Source organism: Xiphias gladius, chromosome 1 (genome assembly GCF_016859285.1).
Source record: "Xiphias gladius isolate SHS-SW01 ecotype Sanya breed wild chromosome 1, ASM1685928v1, whole genome shotgun sequence".
NCBI lineage: Eukaryota > Metazoa > Chordata > Actinopteri > Istiophoriformes > Xiphiidae > Xiphias > Xiphias gladius.
The window spans coordinates 22,911,304-22,932,252 of record NC_053400.1 but is presented as its reverse complement, the minus strand read 5'-3'; the positions used below and the strand labels follow the sequence as shown (position 1 = coordinate 22,932,252).

Genomic DNA, 20,949 nt, shown 5'->3' with positions numbered 1-20,949 from the left:
ATTACTGTCCAGGGAACTTCAGTTTTGTTTGCCTGTCAAGTAAGAATGAAACTGTTAATGTTTTATTAACATTTTAGACACTGGTGCCCCCTCCATGTGACCAACATGCCATGCTCCAGATTACAGAGTAAGCATTCGAATAAACTATGAAAAACACAGGGGAAACATCGTCCACGCAGACAAGCCCTGACTTTTGTGTCCTACAGTAATTTGCTGGTAAAACTGTAAAATCTTATGTTCGTGATATTAAACTCTTGACAATCTGTGGAGTCACAAGCGAAGATTCTTAATAGCTGCTTTTTAATCAAATATGTTACTTAGTCTGTCTGTCCTTTTTTTTCTAATTTATTTCCATGAAAATTAGATTAATATATTAATTAAAGTAATGATAAGAATTATTAGTGTGATTAATGCTTTTATTTTAATGTTAGTGTTAATGTTCATCATATCCTTGTGCTATCTTTGATCTGTGCCCAATAGTGCATTAAATTTATCAGACATTTCTTGTTAATAATGTAACCCGTGTGTGGAGGCGCATTTGAACCTAACTACCGAAGCACTCTGTTCTCTTGAAATCTCACCAAGTGCACTTTGGGATAAATCGGTGGTACGTATAACGCATGTATTGCTCACGTGAAAATGGGCATCTTAACTGACCTGTTTTTGTAAATAAAGTGCACTGAACATTATTAATGTTTTTATTTGTTATTCATTTATGTACCACATGATGGCATCATTGGTCTCAAAGTAAAACAAAAATTTTCACCGTCATACTGGAGATAGAAATGTTATGAGATCACAACATCTGAGCAGTGATAAATTATTTTTAAAAAAAAAGTTTTGGGCTTGTAGTGTGCAATATTTCTTCGTACATGGTAACATTTTATGACACTGAGGCCAAACTACAGGAACTTGCGAGCGTATACTAATATGGCGAGCCGACCACAATGGCCTCTATAGGGATCCATTTACTAAACAAATAAGAAGTAACAGCAGCTACAAAGATATTAAGCACATTTACGTGTGTTTTTTGTGCCATCAGACAGAGTAAATAGTCATTTAAATGTCAACAGATCCTCTGCCTGCCCTTTTGTGTTGATGCATTACACAATCTGTTGTGTAATGCGTCAACATTTCTGAGAAATACAGGGTGGATTCAATTCTGTGCCTGTCTGCTCTTGTGTGGTAAGGAACTGCAACTAAATCAGAAGGTTAATCAGTACATACAGTATATTTTCTGGTAAGTTGTAAAAATACTTTTCAAATTGAAATATAGTGGTAATTAATTCTGCTGTTGTCGTGGTTTCTTATCTGTACCACCAAACCACCGCGCCAATAAATGTCTTTTGTTCAGATAAATTAACTTTTATGTTTGTCTCTTGTTTTTTTGTTTTTTGGGTTTTTTTTTAAGAGGATTCCGCTTCCCCTTTCTTTCTGACTCTGCTATACTGTATATAGTGTTTGGTCAAACAGAGCATTTTATCATGACACATTCCCATAGAATTTGTGTCTTGTAAATCTTATATGGTATTTCTTGTGAGCACAGTCCAGATCTAACCGCTCCAAAGTCCATTTTGACAACAGTTACTAATGGAGAGAGAGAGAGAACTATTTATATAAACTGCTGAAGCAATGCACTGAAAAGCACAGTAACTTTTCATCTTAGTTATGCAAGAACTCTTTTTCAGCTTTTCAATGTGTCAAACTTTTTTTAAACACTTAAACAGTAGCTGATAGCAGAGAGCATTATTTCTCCATTTATAGTTATAATACCAATTCCCATGAAAAGCTTGTAAACAGGACATTTTTTTTCCTTTTGAAAAAATAAGCTGATCTTAAGTTTTTGGTTTGTTGAGTACAAATAAATTTAATTCACATTCCATGTGTTGGGGTGAGTAAGAAAATGTTTTGTTACTTGGGTACATTGACCATCTACAGGAAATGAGTGAAGCAAAGTTAAATCGACAAAAGGGAAGAGAGAGTTTTCTGTCATGGGGCCTCTATATGGAGGAAGTGCCATTCTTTAAAATGGTGGAGTCAGGCTCTGATGTCTAAAATTAAGTAAAAGTTGAGGTTGTGTGCTCAAAAAATAGTTATATAGTGAAATGTGGAAATTTAAAAAAAACGAAAAGCGGTTCTGAGTTATTGGTGACTTTTGTTTGAATAAGTAAAGTTACTTTGCATAAATGTAGTCCATGTTAGTAAACAGTACATGAGCAGCACAAATGCAGCATTAAAAGCAGTATTTCATCCATCTGAGGAAGTTGTGTAGCAATGCAAATCATGTATTTGCAACAGCTCCCACAGACCCCACTGTCAACTCTTCCATCTGACAACAGTTTTTGTTCCTATGCACCGTTCAGCAGGTGAGTGAATGTCTGAGGTGAGAGAAAAGAAGCTGCAGGAATAGTGTTACAAAGAGGTCCGGGTCATTGTGGCAGTGAGACTACAAGGTCTTTTCGTTATTTATTTTTTTTTGTGGTTTTTTTTTACATTGGAGAAATGATTTGATTGACACTTGGACAACAGCCTTCTTTGCACCAAGACGGTCAAACTGAGAAGTTAAACTCGGTTCATCCAGCGCTCTTGGCTGGATGGAAATGTTTTTTACAGTTTAATGGGGCCTGGTCCTTTTGGAGGGGAGAGTTCAGTTCCCCAAAGGCACAAGTAGATGTTTTTCAGTTTCTGACATGTTGCATCTGTTTAGGGATGACTCCATTGACTCCAGCCTGACCCATTTTTAAATACCACAAGTACATTAAGGCGGAAGCAGCAGAGGGTCAAACAGAGCGGGGAGGCTACACATGTAGAGACATTTAGTTACTTCAAATTGAGCTTGAGAGTTGAAAGATTAACCAGACTGACTGTGTGGATGGTGTTTCGGAGCAACGATGTAGAATATTCCTCTCAGCATAATAGTTAAACTCTTTTACACTTCATCTGAGCTTTTTTTCCAATGATCAATCAAATCCAGACTGCAGTAGAACATACCCATCTCCATTTTTTTTTTTTTTTTTTTTTAAAGAAATGTAATGCTTTAGTGGTGATTTGGGCATCCGTCTTAGAAATGAACAAAGCCTTTATCCGCAAGGCTTAATGGAAGGTTGCACCTAGACGTCACTGTCGTCTTAATACACACTAGAAAACATCTGGCAAGTGTAAATGGGAATAAGTAACCATGAGTCACATGGTGGCAGAGCATCACCGGGACATTTTCTAAGAGCTACTGTCACTGGTTTTCTTCTTTAAGACATAATGGCATAGCAGCCAAGTGGAAAATCCTGACCCTGGTCTTTGTCAAACAGTCTAAAGAATTTTTAAAACTGGTACTGCTTCCTTTGGGTATAGGAAACCACTCAAGATTACTTTTTTTTTTTTTTTTTCCTTGCGAGAAATTCAGAGATGCCATTATTCATAGTACTATATAAAAAAACAAACTGCATTTTAGCTTCATATGAAACACTTTTTTCCCCATGCAAAACTCTCCCCACTAAGTTTCCAGAAGAGGTTCTTTGTTCAGTTGGTCACATTATCTTATCAATTAAACGTTCACTGACTACTTACTCTGTCCTCGTTCATCCTCCTTTTTAAAGACATTCCCTTTTAAATTTTGTTTATCTTTGCAAAAGTAAACCCCTTTATTAACTATTCTTTTTTTATCCAAGGTTTAAGAGAAGAAAACTTCCTTTCAGTTGTTTTCTTGTACAAATAAAAGTATCTTTGTGAATGTTACAGCACAGAAACTGCACAGAACAATGTGCTTTTATGCAGTCTTAACAAAAAAAAAAAAGAGAGCCTGAGGACATCAGGAAATCGTTTCAAATGTGGTATTAACCCCCTCTGTATACGTGTCAATAATCTGTTACCATAGCACTATGACCCCACAATCATCTGTCTGTCTGGACAATACTGGGAGCAGCGAGGAGGAAGAAGTGGGGCGTGTCCCTGTGGTGCAGATATCTGGCGAGTGTCCTCTCAGTGGAAGATCACTGCTGTAACATTGTCCAGAGCCTCGACAGACACACAGGCTGCACTACCTGGAAGCTGCTCACTTCGACTCTAATCATGAGTAAATATGTTGTGGGCAACAATTCATGTTCAAAGGCTAAACAAGGTGAACAGTTAAGAACTTTAACTTCTCTGAAAAGCCATTTAATTACAGTTGTTCATACAGGGGGTCTGGCACAGTGGCGCTAACGTGCTCAGAGCGCCCTGCTGATGTTCGCCATGTTCATCATCTTAGCATGTTACCGCACCAACATTTACTAATTTACACTAAACACAAAGTACATCTTCGGCTGGTGGGATTATCATCAGTTTTGTAAGCATTTGGTCATAAATCAAAGTATTGGACAAACATAAATTTTGACCTAATGGACAGGAATTAGTGTTTTGTTCAAACACGTTGCACAAAGGAGAAAAATAATGCACTGTCCCTATTCATGAGATGGTGTAACAGCTTAAATTATAGTAATCTTAATAAGACACACTTGCATAAACAGAGAATGATAAGATGGCTCAGTGATAGACTTTGAATCAGCTTCCTCCACGTCTTGCCCTTTCAGCCAGCGCTGACAGGGAGGGGGTTGCGCTTCTCGTGAAAGGAAGCCTCGCTGCAGCCACAGCGGGGGAGGAGGATGCTCCCTCTCTTCCTCTGTTTCCCGCAGCTGATTGATGCTGGCATCCTTTTACATTTCAGCTTACCGGCACAGTGCAAGGAGCGGAGCTCTGTCACTGGGGGCTGCACCGATCTCCGGTCTGCTGCTGGGCGCTGAGAGCGGCTCAGCGGAGACTGGCGACATTTACACCCTCCACCCAACAAAACTACACAGAGCAGACAGGGAGAAAGCGCCTTCTGGAGAGAGGCACTGAGGCTTGAGTCCTTGAAGGAGAGAGTTAACATGGCCGCTGGGTGATCACCGATTTTAATATCTCTGTCTGCGGCTACACCTTTTGGCTTATAACAGCTGCAATTTCCAAGACACATATTTTTAACTAGCTGAAGCTCAATTCATATTTGTAAACTGATTCCGCTTTATTAACTGTTAAAGAAGGAATCCAGTCAAAAATAGAACCCAAAGACAGCACTGTACTTCCAGTGTTTTGTTCATATTTGCATAAAATTAAATCATATTAGCTTTTTGGCTGCCTTGTTTTCACAGCCAGCTTGCACACAGCCGATTGTGAAAGTGTGAAAGCATAAAACTGTCTTGACTTGATAAGTCAGTGGCAGTTGTGCCAGCATGATTTGAGGATGTAACCACAGGCTGCAGCGAGTAGTGTTATATGAAGAAGCTCCTTTAAGTAAAACCAGGGTGTACTGTATGAGGGTTTTGTGTGATGCCCTTGTGATTTAAAACAGGTTTTTGTCATTTTTATTGTGTTGCCTCGCTGTGTTCAGCAGCTAGAAGAACAATAGAAGGCCATAAACTTGTTGTGTGCAGGTTTGTATAACTTGTCTTGTTCCTGGGACTTCACTTTATAAGATGACACGGGCGTGTGTCTGGTTGCCCTTAACACAATCTTGCATTGGGAGCAAAGTTAATAAAATTAATAATTGCTTCCATCTCTGGTGTCTTACCTTTTTCTGGAGCAGTGATTGAATTTCATCCTGTACTTGGAAACAGAGACACACACACACACACACACACACACACACACACACACAAATAAAGAAACATTAACCTCCCAGAGGAAACTCCCTGTTAATCTATCACCTCTTGTAATTGAAGAGGAAATATCGTAAAATATAGCTGCAATCCATTATGACAATGACAAACAAAAGCCATCAGCATCACATTGCTATGGTTAAGAGTTTCACAATTTAAAAGCATAGCTAAGATTTCAAGTGATGGGCGGTGACTTCAAGCAGTTGTTTAGCGGCTCGGCCAGACTGCTGTTCAGTGGAAAGATATCTGAATGAGGATGTTTGCTTTCTTGTGAAGGGCTGAAGAACTTTGGAGAAATCGAAATTATCACTAAAACCTTGTATTCACATGATGAGACACAAATAGGCATAGAAACATTCCTTTTTTTTTTTTTTTAGTTGAACACGATTCTGAGGTCTGTTAATGAATCAAGGAATGTATGGATCCTTAATGGTTTCACTGCTCGGTAACACAAACATTTAACTGGGCTAATTTTGTGTTCACATGGTTAGCAAACACTAACAGTGCAGCGATGTAAGCCTGCTACGATATGTGTACTTTACATTAGCAGTCAGTGGCTGCCAAACTGCAAAACACTGTTTATTCAAACAGCGAAGTGTTAGCTCTAACACCAAGATAACCGAAGAGATTAAAGAGCAAGAGAAGAGAACAATTCGGTAAGTAGACCTTAAGTTGAGGTTGTTTTGTCAGCTGCTGTTTCTAAGGTCAAGAATGAAATGTCAAGTTCGACTTTTAAGTAAACATGGATGAAAAGTCCTAAAGGTGCTCGGGATCATGGAAAGTCCCCATCTGTTCATGGCAACTGAGCAAAATCGATAGGCCAACCGGGGTCGTGTGGGGCCACTGTTCTGTTGGCTGCTGTTTCTAGGTTCAAGAACGGATTGTCGAACTCAACTTAATAATTCTGGTTTGTTCTGCTGTTAGAGCATTTCACTAGAAAAATTTACAGATATTTAAAGGGACAGTTCCTAGTTTTTGAACACAAATATCTGAGGTTTATGAAAATGATGAGTCTGGGTAATAGATTAAATATCAATCAATCAATTTACCAGTGAGAATGACAGCAGGTTCAAGTCTTGTGTTAGGATTTTTTTGTTTTTTTTACATTTGGATCACTGATTGTGCCTTTAAAGGAATGGTTCACCGTTTTGAGAAATATACTTATTTGCCTTCCTGGCCAGATTCAGATGAAAACACCAATCTCATGTCTGTATGTAAATAGGAAGCTACAGCCAGAAGCCGGTTAGCTTAGCAAAATAACTTATTAACATGTTACATTTCATTTGTTTAATACATACAAAAACTGACATTTAAAAACAACAAGCTGTGGTTTCATTATATAACCAGTGAGCTTTAGAGGTGCTGGTAGGCAGATTTTGTTACCTTCAGACAAAGCTAGCTAGCCATTTCCCCTCGATTCCAGTCTTTGTGCTAAGCCAAGCTAGGCTGCTGCTCACTGTAACCTTGTATTTGATGGCAATATATGAAAGTGGTGTCAACCTTCTCATCTAACTCTCAGCGGGAAAGTCCAGTTAGCACAGTTCCCAAAATGTCTAACTGTTCCTTGAAACGGTCCTTTTCATTTATTTTCATGTAACAGTTGCGTTTATGGCACAGATAGATTCACTATGCTGACATACATGAATAAAATATATCCACTCTGCAAATGAAGACAGCTTTGGATTGTTCCATGTTCAGTGAAATCCTGCTTTAATTAATAAAGGCCTGCTGCTGTTTTAAATAGATTTGAGGTGATTTAAGGATTGTGAAATGTTTTGCAGTTGGCTTGCTGGTTCTCCATTGCAGTAGAGAACCCAGCTATTTGGCCTGTAGCCAAGCCAAATACTTTCACCTTACCGAAAACATCATGTGGGAAAACCATATCCTCACCTCTTCCTGTGACCTTTAGCGGCTTTCAGTTCCTGAGTTGTTGTTTTTTTTTTATTGTTAAATCTATAACCAAGATGAGTTATTTCTCAAAAGGAGGAAAAAGTTGTCAACCACTGAAGGGTTGCCTCATTTTTAATTCCTGTGCTTCACAACTAAGCTTAAGTACTTGAGGAATCCTGCAGTAAACGGCACCGATGAATGCGAATGTAGCAGCCACTGCTGACATCGCTCACTGTGAAGGAGGTCTACCGTAAATGGGACATTTTAGACAATATGGAAATGAAGGGAGAATGCTCTTGCATTTAGCTAGTGGCCATCCTGTTTTAATTGTCTGTTCTCACACCCGATCTAAACAAAGAGAACTACAGCTTGAATTAATTATTCATCTGTTGTACTTTCTGTGAACAGTGTGACAAACCTATATCAGAGGAGCTGGAGATGGAATAAAAAAAAAAGTAAACAGTATAAAAGACATGCAGATCAAAGTGAGCTAGACGCAGACCCTGAGAAAAAGTATGAAAGATTTAGCACGCAGGAGCTGATATGAAGAAAGCCAGCACGTCTGTGTTATCTCCAACTCTGCAAATTGGTTAATTTGGCTCTCTTTATCTGTCTCCCTCCTGCACTCTGTGTGTTCCTGTATGTGTGGGTGCACATTTTTAGCATTGGGCTGATAGAGTTTTCTCACAGTAAAAAAAAAAAAAAAAAGCATATATCAAGTGGAATGTGTTTTGGAGGTGTTTTATCACCAAGGACACACACCACGCGCACACATAACAAGGCCTGTATTAGAAATAGCTGCTTGGCGGAGAAACTCATCATCGCCTCAGGGGAACACAAAAAAAAAAAAGAAAAGAAAAGAAGGAAATTTAAATTCAATTAGGTTTTTTCTTTGTCTTTTGACCAACATTTGTCTCTATCAGTTCATATGGTCTCAGTCTAATGTAGAAGACAAAGTTACTGGAGGGCATTTTTGCCTCTCAGAACAATTTAAAGCATCCACCCATTTTGTTCTCACAATAATACGTGTAAAGTAAGACATATGATGAGGACAAATGTGTCCGACTTTGCTGAGCCTCGCTCGGTGCGTTGCAGTCGAGGACAGCAAGTACTACGTCTTGTTTCTGGAGATCACACTAGAGGAAGAGTGGCAGTGGATCCTTCCTTTTTCCTGTCCAGATGGCAGCATCAGCTGACAGCAGATACGAAGTCTCTTGTGTAGACATGTCTATCTTTGAAACTCTTATGAAGATTCTTGGTAGCAGAAGTGTGTGTGGGAGGTTGGGCTTCTGGAGGGATGCACACACTTGTGTGCATGTGCATCTTCGTGTATATATCTTCATACGACTTTGTTTGCATATGGAGAATTACAGAACAGCTCCCCCCTAATACATTTTATTAGGACATCTGATAAATAAATGATTCATTTTTCTGATTTTTTTTTTTTTACACATTTGTATTCTAGTACACTCTAACACAGCCCACACAAAGCCTTTTTGTATTAAACCTGATCCTGGGATATCTTGGATTTGTGCCTCAGGTTCCCACAAGGGAGCAGGCATTTGATTACTGTACTTGTCAGCCAAAGAGAAAGCCCCCTCCTCCTCCTTTTGCATGCTGCCCAAGAGAGATAACAGAGCTCTTCTGTGTTGCAGAGAAGGAAACTCTCCTCTGCTCTGCTCTGCCAGATAGGCAACAATGTTCTGTTTTTGGCTAAAAGTTGTTGGCATTTATTTTAATTTTAGCTTGAACTGAAAATCTCCTCCCAAGGCAAATGGAGAAGTAGTTTAGTTGAAACAGTAGTGATATAATTTAGAGTAATTTACCTAACTTACTTGAATATGATAAACCCCCTGAGACTGCACAGACTCACTCCTCAGTTTGCTTTAAATTACGTTCCATATGCAGAAATCAGCAAATTCACAGTGGAGTTTTGAATTATGACAACTCATCAACTATATATGTATTTAGTGCCCCATGTACTACGACTAATTAGCCTTTACTAAAAAACGGGGGAGATTGTGTCTGATATAAAACAGCTGTTATGCAGTTAAGTTTATGCTGCCCTTCTGTTGTAACATCAAGTTACTTATAATCATCATCTCTCGCTCTCTTCTTGATGTGGTGACCTCTGATTTTACGATGTGATAAATGTCACACTCAATGTTAACAATATAACGTATCTTAATTCGGGTCAAATTCTCATCAAACCCTTTTTGTTGGCACTATAGTCTACTGAGGTCATGCATTAGGAGGAGTGGGGGCTGGATTTGATCGCTAATATGTCTTGTAAAAGTACCCGTGAGTGAGGTCGGTCCAGCTGATGTGTATCGGTGAAAATGTCTTAGTTAAATGTTATACGAAAAAAGGCCAAATTAAATGGCCTTGTAAACTTCTAAAATGTCTTCTCTCTGTTGTGGTAAATTCACAGGGAAATCACCGAGACACTGGTGACCTAGAAGAAGAAGAAGAAAAAACAAATGTCTTTGCTTATATGTGTGAACAGAAGCGTAAGTGTATTTGAAGAACACACAGATCTTAAATAGTTACAGTGAACTCAAGGGGACGACGAGGTGGATAGTGTTTCACTTTATTTGCCGTAGCTTGATATCTGAAGAAAACACTATGACAACAGTTCATAGATGGCACATAACAAGGCAGCATTGTGACAAAGTTCGAATGTGTAATCCTGAAAGCAGTGATTCTGTATGTGTGGTCAATATATTCAAATTAAAAAAAAAAAAATTATAAAAATGATCATTTCAAAGAAACAATTTACCGTCTTCCTTATCCACCACCTGCCAAAATTAATGACTGGAAAATCATGAGAGGAACACAGAAGGTGTATCGGGGTATTTGCCTTACATGTGTCCCAGTTAAGGTGTTCAGAACATCAGTAGCTTCTCGACAGTAACATGACAATGCAAGCAGAGCTCAGCGGGGATCAAAAAGGAACCAGCTCCTAAAATTTCTGCCAAACTGGGTGACCATTTGTGTCATTTACTCAGGGACAAATCAACAAAGGACGCGAGGCCAGATCGGCAACTAAAACCGCCCAGGTAAGGATATACATCAGTGAATCCCCTCAGTAGCCAATGGGATGTATGTTCGGGTGCGGAGCTCAGCTCTCCTCAAGTGGCAGAAAAGTTCAGCCTGGCTGCAGCTTGACCCCGAAGCGCGGCGCAGAGAGGGGCGAAAACAGGAGAAACTGAAACTAGACTAGGGCTGAAACTGCTCGTCCGGGCTGTCAATTAATGCAAGAGACCGTGTTCTCCGATGATTGCTCCCGGCCTCCGTCGCGGTGCGTCGCGATGACGGATGTACCCCTGCACCCAGGGAGCAGGTTCGGCTCCGCTCATCGGCAGAACACGTACTCGTTGTAGCTGGTCCACAGTTTGTCGTCCCCCGGGTCGTTGCTGCCGTACGAGCAGGTCCCAGTGGAGCTGCACGCCACCATGCGGAAGCCAGCCTCGGCCAGCCGGTCGAACGCCTGCTCCAGAAAGTTGTACTTGAGGTAATACCTGGAGGTGTACTTGTCCGGCGGCCGGTCCGGGTCGCGGCTCTCGTTCAGGGTTTCCCCAAAAACCTCCTTGGCCAGAGAGATCTTGCTGCAGACTGTTATTCTGGCGACCCTGCGGAATTTGGCGTCCGACTGGATGTCCCTCCCGATGGTGTAGCTGCCTCTGTACCCGATGGTGACGTAGCCGGAGTCGGCCCCGGGGGAGCGCTGGGCCCGGTCCGCGGGAGAGCTGGCCGGGCTGCGGAGCTCAGCCTCCTCCGGCTCCCCGCCGTCCTCCGTGTGCGCGCTGTCGTTGCCGGCCGCCGCCAGGCGCCTCGACAGCTCCGGCAGCTGGAAGAAGTCCGCCTCTCTCTGCAGCCTCCTCCTCTCTTTGAAGAGCTCGGGCAGGAAAAGCTCGGAGTCCCGCAAGTAATCCAGAATGTAGCGGAACAGAAAGCCGTCCCGGTCGAAGAAGAAGCGGCCCTTGCTGTCTTTGGGCAGGTCGCCCGCGGAGCTCTGGCCGAACTTGGCCCACAGGAGAGAGTTGGGGACCGCCGTGAGAGTTTCGAGTCGGGTCACGTACACCTGCCCCCCCACGTTCAGCTCCACTATCTCAGGGAAACTTGAACTTTGGCTGTCGGCTTTTGCCATCTCTCTCCCTCTCTGTTCTTTTTTTTTTTATTTATTTATTTTTTTTAATTATTGCTACTTGAATCCCGGTAGTGTTCCTGTAGGTGTCCTATCAAGCGCGGACAGTTGGGGAGTATCCTCGCCGTACAGAAATGTTTATATTGCTCCGGCGGAGTGGGAGGAGGAGGAGAAGGGCGGCCGGCAGAGACTTTAACTGTTCAGTGGAAAGCGCCGACGAAAAAGTAGTGCTGCCTTCAAGGACTTCCCGTACGCCTCGGCGTCCTCCTTTCAAGCCTCGTGAGTATCTCGACGCCGTGCTGACATCGTAGTAGTCAGGTAGCGGTGCGAGCGGGCCTTCAAGTGGGCTACTGGAGCACGTTCAAGGAAAAGTTTAGAGAGATTTTGTTGTCTTGCCGAGAGGCAGACGAGAAGATTGATAGCGAACATCCGCGTGCAGCTACGGGGCCGTAGCCAGCGGCTGGTTTTCGCTCCTCGTAGAATAAAGACTGGAAACGTGGAAACAGCTGGCCCGACTCTGTTACCACCAAAAAAAAACAAACAAAAAAAACGTAGTAGTGTAAAAAACAAAAGTCACATGATGGAGTTATGATTAACCGTGTGAGAGCGCAACTCTCGTGAAAAGGGCCCAATGCTGAGGGGAGAAGCTGCTGGTGGGCCGGCAGCAATCGCGCACCGTGGCCGCTGGAGGGCAGAGCCCGGCCGGCAGAGAGGAGCCGCTCTCCGCTCAGGGTCTACACACACGCGGTCGAAACGTCCACGTTCGCGGAGCGAGGGGTCGGGGGGGGGGGGTGCCAAGCGGCGCGCCCGCAACCCGGGCCGGGTCTAAATGTGCAATAAAATTAAGGGTGGTGCAGCCATGGTTGAGATTAGCATTACCTTGGAATAGAGGTTTTTTTTTAAAGGTTGTATCATACCTTAATTAATCATTGCTTTAACGCACCGCCCGGCGACTGCGGCAAGTGTCCCAAATCAAACACACCTGCCCTGTTTGCCAGACCAGCAGGTGCGACGCTGTGCGCAACGTTAGCGGGGCTAAAGCACTGGATCCGCAGTGTTTGCAGAGCGGGGCGGACCGGTTGCAGTTTTGGATTGAGACTGAAAGGAGCGGAGAAGTGGGACTCCGCGGTGCAACACGACTCGCAGGGTGATGTTCAGACGCGAGTGACTGGTTCTTGTAGGTCACCGAGCTGAGGGGAGCGTCGACTAGCGCTGCGTTACCTGGCAACGGGGCCTTTGGTGAGTGTCCGCCCTGCCTCGTTTGCCCCGTGCGGTACCCGCCGGTGGTGTCCACAGACCCGGGACTATCAGACGCGTGCACAGGCTGCAAAGTGACCGACTGGAATTGAATGTATTGGTTTGCGTTCGGCGCATCCAAACACCAGTGCGCACACACCCGCATATACGGCCCGGTAGTCTAAAAGGATGTTCTTTAATTTAATGGTTTCATCATATATTATTATAATCACAAAGTGACAGTACTTTTACTTGAGTACTCTTTCCACCCCTGTATAACACTCTAACAGGGGCCACCCTGCTGCCTTATGAGCATATATATATATATTTTTGTACTGCTTGTACTCTTGTACTTCTACTTAAGTACAGTTATAAATACAGTACTTAATGGAGTTGTTTTATTGTGTGGTACTGCTAACTTTACTTACAGTTACTCGTTGTTATCAGGGCAACCACGACAACAGTCTCCATTCATGTTTACATAAAGCAATGTGATGTGAATAAAAGATTATAACCTGTCACGTGAAATCAGTGCATTGATTATAAACAGGTGTAATACTCAAGGTCAATCAAACATGTAATAGTGAAACTAATGTATAATCTCAGCTCAGGATCCATTCATCACTGTAGGTGTTTGGAGTTTTCAATTACATCACACGATCCTCGGCAGCAGGAGTCTGCCCAGTTGTCATGGAGGTGTAGCTGTTTAAACTTGCTCTTTTTTTTCCCTCCAAAATCCCTCGAAAAGGGGCCGCACCCACACAAATCTCAACCCAGGATCGATTTCGGTTTGACACCAAAGCGCTCTTTGATCTACCCTGGAAGCGCAGTGCGGACATTTCAGTCCACACACATTATTGCTCATAGTCTCAACAAAAGATGTGAAGGGGTCTGTTGTCTCGGACGCTGGATTTTGCTTGATTTCACAAAGAGCATCAGATGTCCATAAGAGAAACTGCAGCTCAGGATCCATCTGTGCTATGGAAAACAACACTTGTCGTAATGTTGCTCAAAAACAAACAAGGTTTGGGAGAACGTCAGCAGCCTGCAGCCTGCAGAAAAGGATGATAACGATACAGGAAGTAATAGGGACCAGTCAGAATGGTGTTGCAGTAAAACCGCTGTTGGTGCAGTTCTACAAATCTTTACCACCTGCCATGAAAGAGGAAAAAAAAAAGCAACTGTAAGCAATTGTATTACTTGACCTAGGCTGAATCATGAAGGCTTAGAGCAAGTATTATAATTATACAACTGCACTCTGCAACAGTGGCAACGTTTGATTTTGATGAAATAAAAGACTTTTAAAAGATCTGATCATTCAGTCCAAATCCTGCAAATAATGTCTGATTAAATCATCTCCACTTGTAAACAAGACCGGACAGACAGCAAACAGACTTAGTGACTTTGTGTGAATAAAACCCTTTTTATCTTGATTATGTGGTTCTGATCCAGATATGATTTAAGGAAAAACATTTCAGGTTCGACTGTGATGGCGGGTTACATTGTCTTGGTAAATGCAACAACGTGACTTCTGCGCCATGTCAAGTTACGGCTGCTGCTCGTGTAAAATGAGACAACTTGACAGCAGTTAAGTGCGACCAGACCAGGTGCGGGAGACGGAAGAGTAATCCTGATCCCACTGTCAGGACCGTGAATTACTGCTCTCTCCGTGGGACCGCAGCTCCTCCCCCCGTGGCGGAGGTGGTTCTAGGTGGTCATAACATCATGTCCGCCTCTCGCGACTGAAAGCACAGAAACTTGTCAACCTGTTGCTCTCCGCACACTTGAAGTCCTTGTGTGTGTGTGTGAGTGTGTGTGTGTGTGTGTGTGTGTGTGTTTTTTTTTCTTTCGAGCACAAACGGAAACGCATCACCCAGCCTCTCCGTACTCGCGACACTTCAGCCGTCGGGAGTAGAGCGACATCTAGTGGACAAGCAAATGAAGACGCAGGTTTTGCTTTTTCTTGTGTTACTGTAATAGAGATGTGTAATGCAGGGCTAAGCCACGTTGTGTACAACTTTTTTTTTGGCTCCATCTTCAAGACAACTGGTGATCACTTGCAGGTGATGATCGAAACTGTTTTTACTGCCCCCCCCCCCTGTGTGAGATATGGGCAGTATGTTTGTTTGTTGGAGGTGTGAGGTGTGTGTGTGTCCATAATAAACACTGAAAAAAGTGACTCACAAGCGTCAGTAAATCTCTCTTCCTCTCTGCACATGGACACCTAAATCGTGGTCCTCCCTGTCCGGTCTCAACCTGTCGTCACCGCCGTTAAAGGTTAGCGTTTCTCTGGGTCGGAGTCTGACGGAAGATAATTGGATAAAAGCAGCTGTGAAGTTTTAGCTCTCCGGCCATTTCCCAGATAACATGAAGGTTACCATAAGAAGTATGGCAGCTCGTATGTAGAGACTTCTCCCCTGTCATTTTCTCTAATAGCAGTCCCTCCTGAGACCCATCGGTTCATTTATTTTTATCTGTAGCTTTTCTTTTTTTTTTTTTTTTTGCTTCATATTTCCTGTGAGTTATGTTGAGTGTTGTTGCCCCTGACAGAAGACATCCGAGGCTTTATTTTGATGTAACACATGGGGGTTAAGATGTTTCAGTGGCTCAGGGAGAGAAGAAAGATAAATGTGTTTTGTGAGTTTAAATTTCCTGTTTAATACCGGTTAACATATTAGGAGTAGTTTGGTGAGCTTTTAGAGCAGTAAATTAATTTACATAAAGAAAACAAGTTCTTCGCTTGTGTCCTGTGTAGAAGAGATCGGGATTTACTCTTTATCTCATGATCTCCACAAGTGACAACTCGCTGAAGAAATGATGAAGATCCACAAGGTCACTGGAGGTACGTTTGGTCGCAAAGAAGAAAAGAATACAAAAGCTCAGTCCAAAGAACTTCATATTTAGATACAATTTCAGGATTTACAGCAGTGAATGTCCAGGAAGAAGTTCTTTTTTTTTTACATAAAAGCTCAAATACAAACGTGCAAACCGATTTTCAGTCCACCTGGCTCCACCTAGTGGTCAGAAGATAGATAGACAGAGATGGAGCGATGACATTTACTTATATATATATATATAAAGAATATAACAAATTATTAGATTTAAAAAAAACCTCTTAAACAGTTACAAAATAATGAGTAAATAGCAATGATATAGCACTGATCGAAACAGTGTAAGCTGAAGCAAGAGCTTATCATGCCTGACCTTATTAGAAAAACAAACCACGACAACAAAAAATCAAAAAGCAAAAAGAATAATGATAATCAATGAACAAATACATTTTTTTCTTTTCATACAAAAATATCTTATATCCATCGAAAAACAAAGCAGACAAGATATTGCATGGTATCACATTATTAGATTCTGCTAGTGTACATTCGTGTTTCTAATACTGAGACCCATATGAAGTCTCCTGAACCCTTAATTTACAAAGAAAAAAAGATGTATTTATTTCATGCTGAAGGGGTCCTGGTTTAGGCTGACTTTGTTTAATCTCTTACTGTTATCGGTTGCTTTCCTAATGAGCAGCCGTCCAAATACAAGTCAAAGGCAGTTGAAAATGTTCATGGTCTTTTGAAACGCTATTGGATGGTGTTGAATATGCTTTTCAGCTCTTTCACTCTGTGTATACTCGTATGTTTTTATGGATGTGTGTGTGTGCGCGCACTGTGTAGTGTTACTACCCGTCTCGCACTCTGAGCAGTCATGTGACCCCCTGGCTGTGACATAAGGCAGCCTCCTGATGTTACGCCCAGCCAACCACTGTCGCTCTGCAGTGCACTGGAGTGTGACCCCCTTCAACACTGTCTCCGTGCTCCCTACTGCGCCCGGCCCCTTCATCCATGTGTTGTCTCCCCTCTCTCAACGGGCCCAGCTCCTCCTCCAGTGATCCTGTCCCTGCTCCTGTCTGACAGAGACGGGAGGCAGAAACCTTCTCTTCTTGTCCTTATTCACTCTCTTTTTCTCCAAAGCACAATATGACCTCTCGCGCTCGCTCTGTCTTAACCCCTGGTACACACACACACATGAAGACTTCTGCTTATCTCACACCCGTAGGGTCTGATTCTTCTTTCTGTACTTTTTGGTTCTTTACTTGCTTCCCTTCTGCCGATTGAGGTCGATCGCTCATGCTATATTTACTATACATGTGAAAACAACTAGACGCTAATACAGGAGGAGCAGTCTGGAGGGAGTAAAATTTCTGAAAGCGAGCAGCAGCGAGGATGCAGAGCTCAGTGTTGCTGTATTCTGACTGACTGAATGAATGAATGAATGCCTAATGCTTATACGGTATGTGATTGGAGAAGGTAGGGAGCATGTGACTATAAAATTACTCTGGTGCCTCTGAATTACCACTAGGCTCCATATATTTATTGGAAGTGAACCATTCAAACTCATATTTTACTCCACTTATCATACAGTGAACCAACCAGCTGACATCGCCAAAGCGCCTATTCATCTCGCGCAATTTAAACTTGCAAACCACTTAGGCGAGTACAAAACATCGTAAACTCTCAATAGAAGCACAGTTTAAAGTTAACTAGCCAGTGTCCTTTAGAGTGACTTAAAACACCTCGAAGAGTAACCTAACACAAGGCTGTAAAAACAGCGTTTTGCTGCCCACCTCTCTGGTTGCAAGTTCCAAGCCCGTTTCACCTCGGACCACGCTCAGCAGCGGTACCCGGATGTGAGCTCATTGACACCTGTAAACACTGCCAACAGTGGTGTCATGGGAGTACACCTGTACATTACTGCAACAAGGGGTTGTTAAATTTCTCTTTAAACCTGCAATTATTTATTTATTTATTTATTTTTGGCCACTTTAAGGCAGCGAAAACAAGCTGTAAACACTTGTTAGCGAGCAGTCACCTGTTTACACGTTCCTCAGGCGCAGGCCACGTGAGCATTCAGTTGGGAGTCATAGCGGCTAAATGTAAGACCGTCCTCACCAGCTAGTCGCGAACTGTGTCCGTTGGCTGCTTGGTGCCTAACAGGTAGTGGACTTATACGAATTTTGTCCCGTAAACAGCCGCTAGCTGCAGCCGAAAGCCGAGAGTGAACCACAGCTGTAAAACTGTGAGCCAGACATCGAACAATGAGCTGAAACTCATTATAAAGCTCCATAAAGTCGAGAGGCGCCGCAGATTCTGGTGATAATTCTCTGTAGGTTCAATACGAATATAGTCGCTAACTTCTGCCGAACAGCGGCCACTGTGGCCACAGGAGGTAATTGCGGAGTAATGGTAAATGCTTGAAAGTAGCAGCGGAAATGACGAATCGCTTTGTTCAGTTCAGTTGAAAGATTTGCGGTCACTAGTTTGTTCACTTTTTTTTTTTTGGCTAAAGCTAAGCGGTCGCATCTCCATTCAAATGCAGTTCAGTACATGCAACAGCAAATGAACGCACCACGGCTCAAGCGCATGTCAGTACGTACACCAGTAAAAGTGAGGTTTAGTGCTGATTCGGACCGTTTTCAGTTCAGTGGTACGTTCAGTCCCTCGCTAATCCAAGCACAGGTGTAAATAATAAAATGAACGATGGCTGAATTCCATTTAGCTGCCTCAGTTTCAGGGTTTCCTGGTATTGGTCGTGCTAATTTGGATTGAAAGTCCAAACCACAAAAAGTCCAATAAATAGGCTGCCATTTATTGTGTTACCTCTTTACCTCTTACACACACACACACACACACACACACAAAACCTGCTTCTTGATTGTGTGTGTCTTTGAGCATGTGTGTGTATATGTCTACATGGTGATATGGCTGCTATTGTGGGTATCTGTGCTTGTGTGTCTTTACGTGACTTTTACATAGTTGGTTGTCGCTCTAGTTTTACTTACTGTATGCTTTTTGTGACTGAATTGTGTGTGTGTGTGTGTGTGTTGTGCTCTTGTCACCTTCTCTCAGGGTTAACTCTGCACCCTTGTGCTCCTCAATCAGCTCTAATGGATCCTCTGGCTCAGACTCAACCAGGAGACTGATTGTGATACTAAAGACACACACACACACACACACTTGCAAGAAGACAGGGCGGGGCTGAAGGCTCGTGTGCGTCGTGATGAGCTAAGAGGTATGACGACCCTCCTAACATTCTCACCCTGTCTTTGTCCTTTGTTTCTTCTCCTTTGCTTCACCATTAGTATCCCTCGGTGCTGCACCTTCTGCAGTCGATTTAATGTGACGCCGTAGTAGCCAGTGATCGTATCTAAAATTAAATTATGAAAATCTCCAATGTTTTGTGACCTAAAAATAAAAACTTCTCTTGATTCCTCTCTCATCTAAAATCTTAAGGCTATAAAATTAAAATTACACAACATACAAAGATCCTTTTCATCAGAAATGTCATATCTTTCCCTCTGTGTCTTTGTGTCACCCAGCCCCCACCACCATCCTTACCAGGGTTCACATCGGTCCCATCCACCTCCCTCCCTCAGTGTCTTCATTTGAGAGTGAACAGGTCCCCAGGGGCTAATGTGAGCTTTTGTATGTGTGTGTGTGTGTGTGTGTGTGTGTGTGTGTGTGTGTGTGTGTGTGTGTGTGTGTGTGTGTGTGTTTGTGTGTGTGTGGCTGCTACATTATTCTCCCCACTGACTTTCTATGGGATGAAAAAAAAGACTGTCCATCCAGCGTGCCCCTTCCTTCCTGTCTTTAGATAAGAGATGGGCCTAGGGGAACATGTCTTAAAGTATAGCAGCCCTCATATGAATAAAGACACACACGTCGGAATATAGAAATATAAAGACACTAAAGTTGCAATAGTATTGTACAGTTGCGTTGGCTCAATTTTCCGACTTTCGATTGTCAAAATTCTTAACACAAAACGCTAAACTCCTAAATCTGGCCGTGAAATCTCACATAGCACACAAAATGAAATCATCCGCATCAAATTAGGGAACACATCGGCCAGTACGTTAATCAAAAATCCTTTGAATTATAAAATGGTTATCAAATATCTCCGTCAAACAGTAACTAATTCACATCAAAACGGATTTTGTAAGAGTCATTTCTTTAAGATGATACAAATAGCAATGAGAAAAAAAATGCAAGAATATTGCTGAAGTTGGTAGTTAAATTAATGCAGTGAAGGAATGACTTTGATTTAATTCACTGGATATGCTCTATTACTGTAAATATAGATAAAGTAGTCTAGAGTCTAACATTTAATTTTTCAATCACCTGTAAATAAATACATCTAAAGTACAGAAAGCTAAAGTACTGCAATGTGGTAAGACTGGAAAGAATATAACATTAAACCACAATTTACACTACAGTAACAGACACTTAAGAAGCATTTTGACAGAAATCAAAAGGAAATTATTTTGCACTTTAAAAGCGGTTCTGTCTTTAGCAGTTCTGTTAAAAACTGAGCCAAATCAAGTGTAAAACACTGCAAGAGAAATGAATTGTACCTTTGGAAAAATGTAAAATCAATTAGTATGTCTGACCGAAAAAAAAACAAACAGAAGTGAACATTGTGATACACTGACTGGACAGGACTGTTGCTTATGCACTTGACATTCACATGCAAGAGCTTTGTTTGTTTCTCACTCCCAGTCTCTGCACCACTGACTCTCCATACATTCGGGTGCAATGGAACAATTTGATTCTCATTGATCCGCCGGAGCTGACAGCTCTCCACCACTTCTGAACGCTAGTCTCGGAGGATCCGAGCAACTCTTTGACTCACACCTCTAATTCCACGGCACTGAGGCTGATTCATGGCTCCGAGTCATTAAGAATGAGTGGGTTTGCCGATTGCAGCACAGTCGCCTCATGGCTGCGGTGAGGCCCCAGACGGTCTACCTGCACCCGGGTCCCGAAAGCCGTGGAGCAAAGCTGGTTCTATAATTAGGTTCTCCGGGCTGATTCGATTAGAGCAGCTGCTCCATTCATTTCGCTAAAGATGCTCCTCAGCTGCTTGGAGGGGACTAATGGAGGAGATGGAGAGATATACGGGACACAATAAGACGTGACTTCAGCGTATGGTGTTTGTGTTTGTGCATGAGTC

At 42.4% G+C, this 20,949-nt stretch overlaps 2 protein-coding genes and 1 long non-coding RNA gene across 6 annotated transcripts in view; 2 read left to right on the top strand and 1 right to left on the bottom strand.

Moving 5' to 3' along the window:
* The window catches only part of LOC120790910 (LIM domain only protein 7-like), a 29,869-nt gene extending 29,180 nt beyond the window's left edge, over nt 1-689 (top strand). For all 4 annotated transcript variants that reach the window (XM_040128912.1, XM_040128894.1, XM_040128902.1 and 1 more), the window contains one exon: nt 78-689. In XM_040128912.1, coding sequence (XP_039984846.1) covers nt 78-100 — 23 coding nt within the window. In that variant the 3' untranslated portion in view covers nt 101-689. The remainder of the gene's footprint in view (nt 1-77) is intronic.
* A 152-nt stretch (nt 690-841) lies between these two features.
* LOC120790928 lies at nt 842-5,521 on the top strand. Its single transcript, XR_005707589.1, has 3 exons — nt 842-1,240; nt 3,872-4,114; nt 4,700-5,521. It is a non-coding gene; the product is annotated as an uncharacterized LOC120790928 (long non-coding RNA).
* Nucleotides 5,522-10,070: 4,549 nt separating this feature from the next.
* On the bottom strand, nt 10,071-12,220 carry LOC120796334 (BTB/POZ domain-containing protein KCTD12-like). Its single transcript, XM_040139058.1, has one exon. The coding sequence runs from the start codon at nt 11,707-11,709 to the stop codon at nt 10,915-10,917; it is 795 nt and encodes a 264-aa protein (XP_039994992.1). The 5' UTR covers nt 11,710-12,220; the 3' UTR covers nt 10,071-10,914.
* Nucleotides 12,221-20,949: the final 8,729 nt, after the last annotated feature.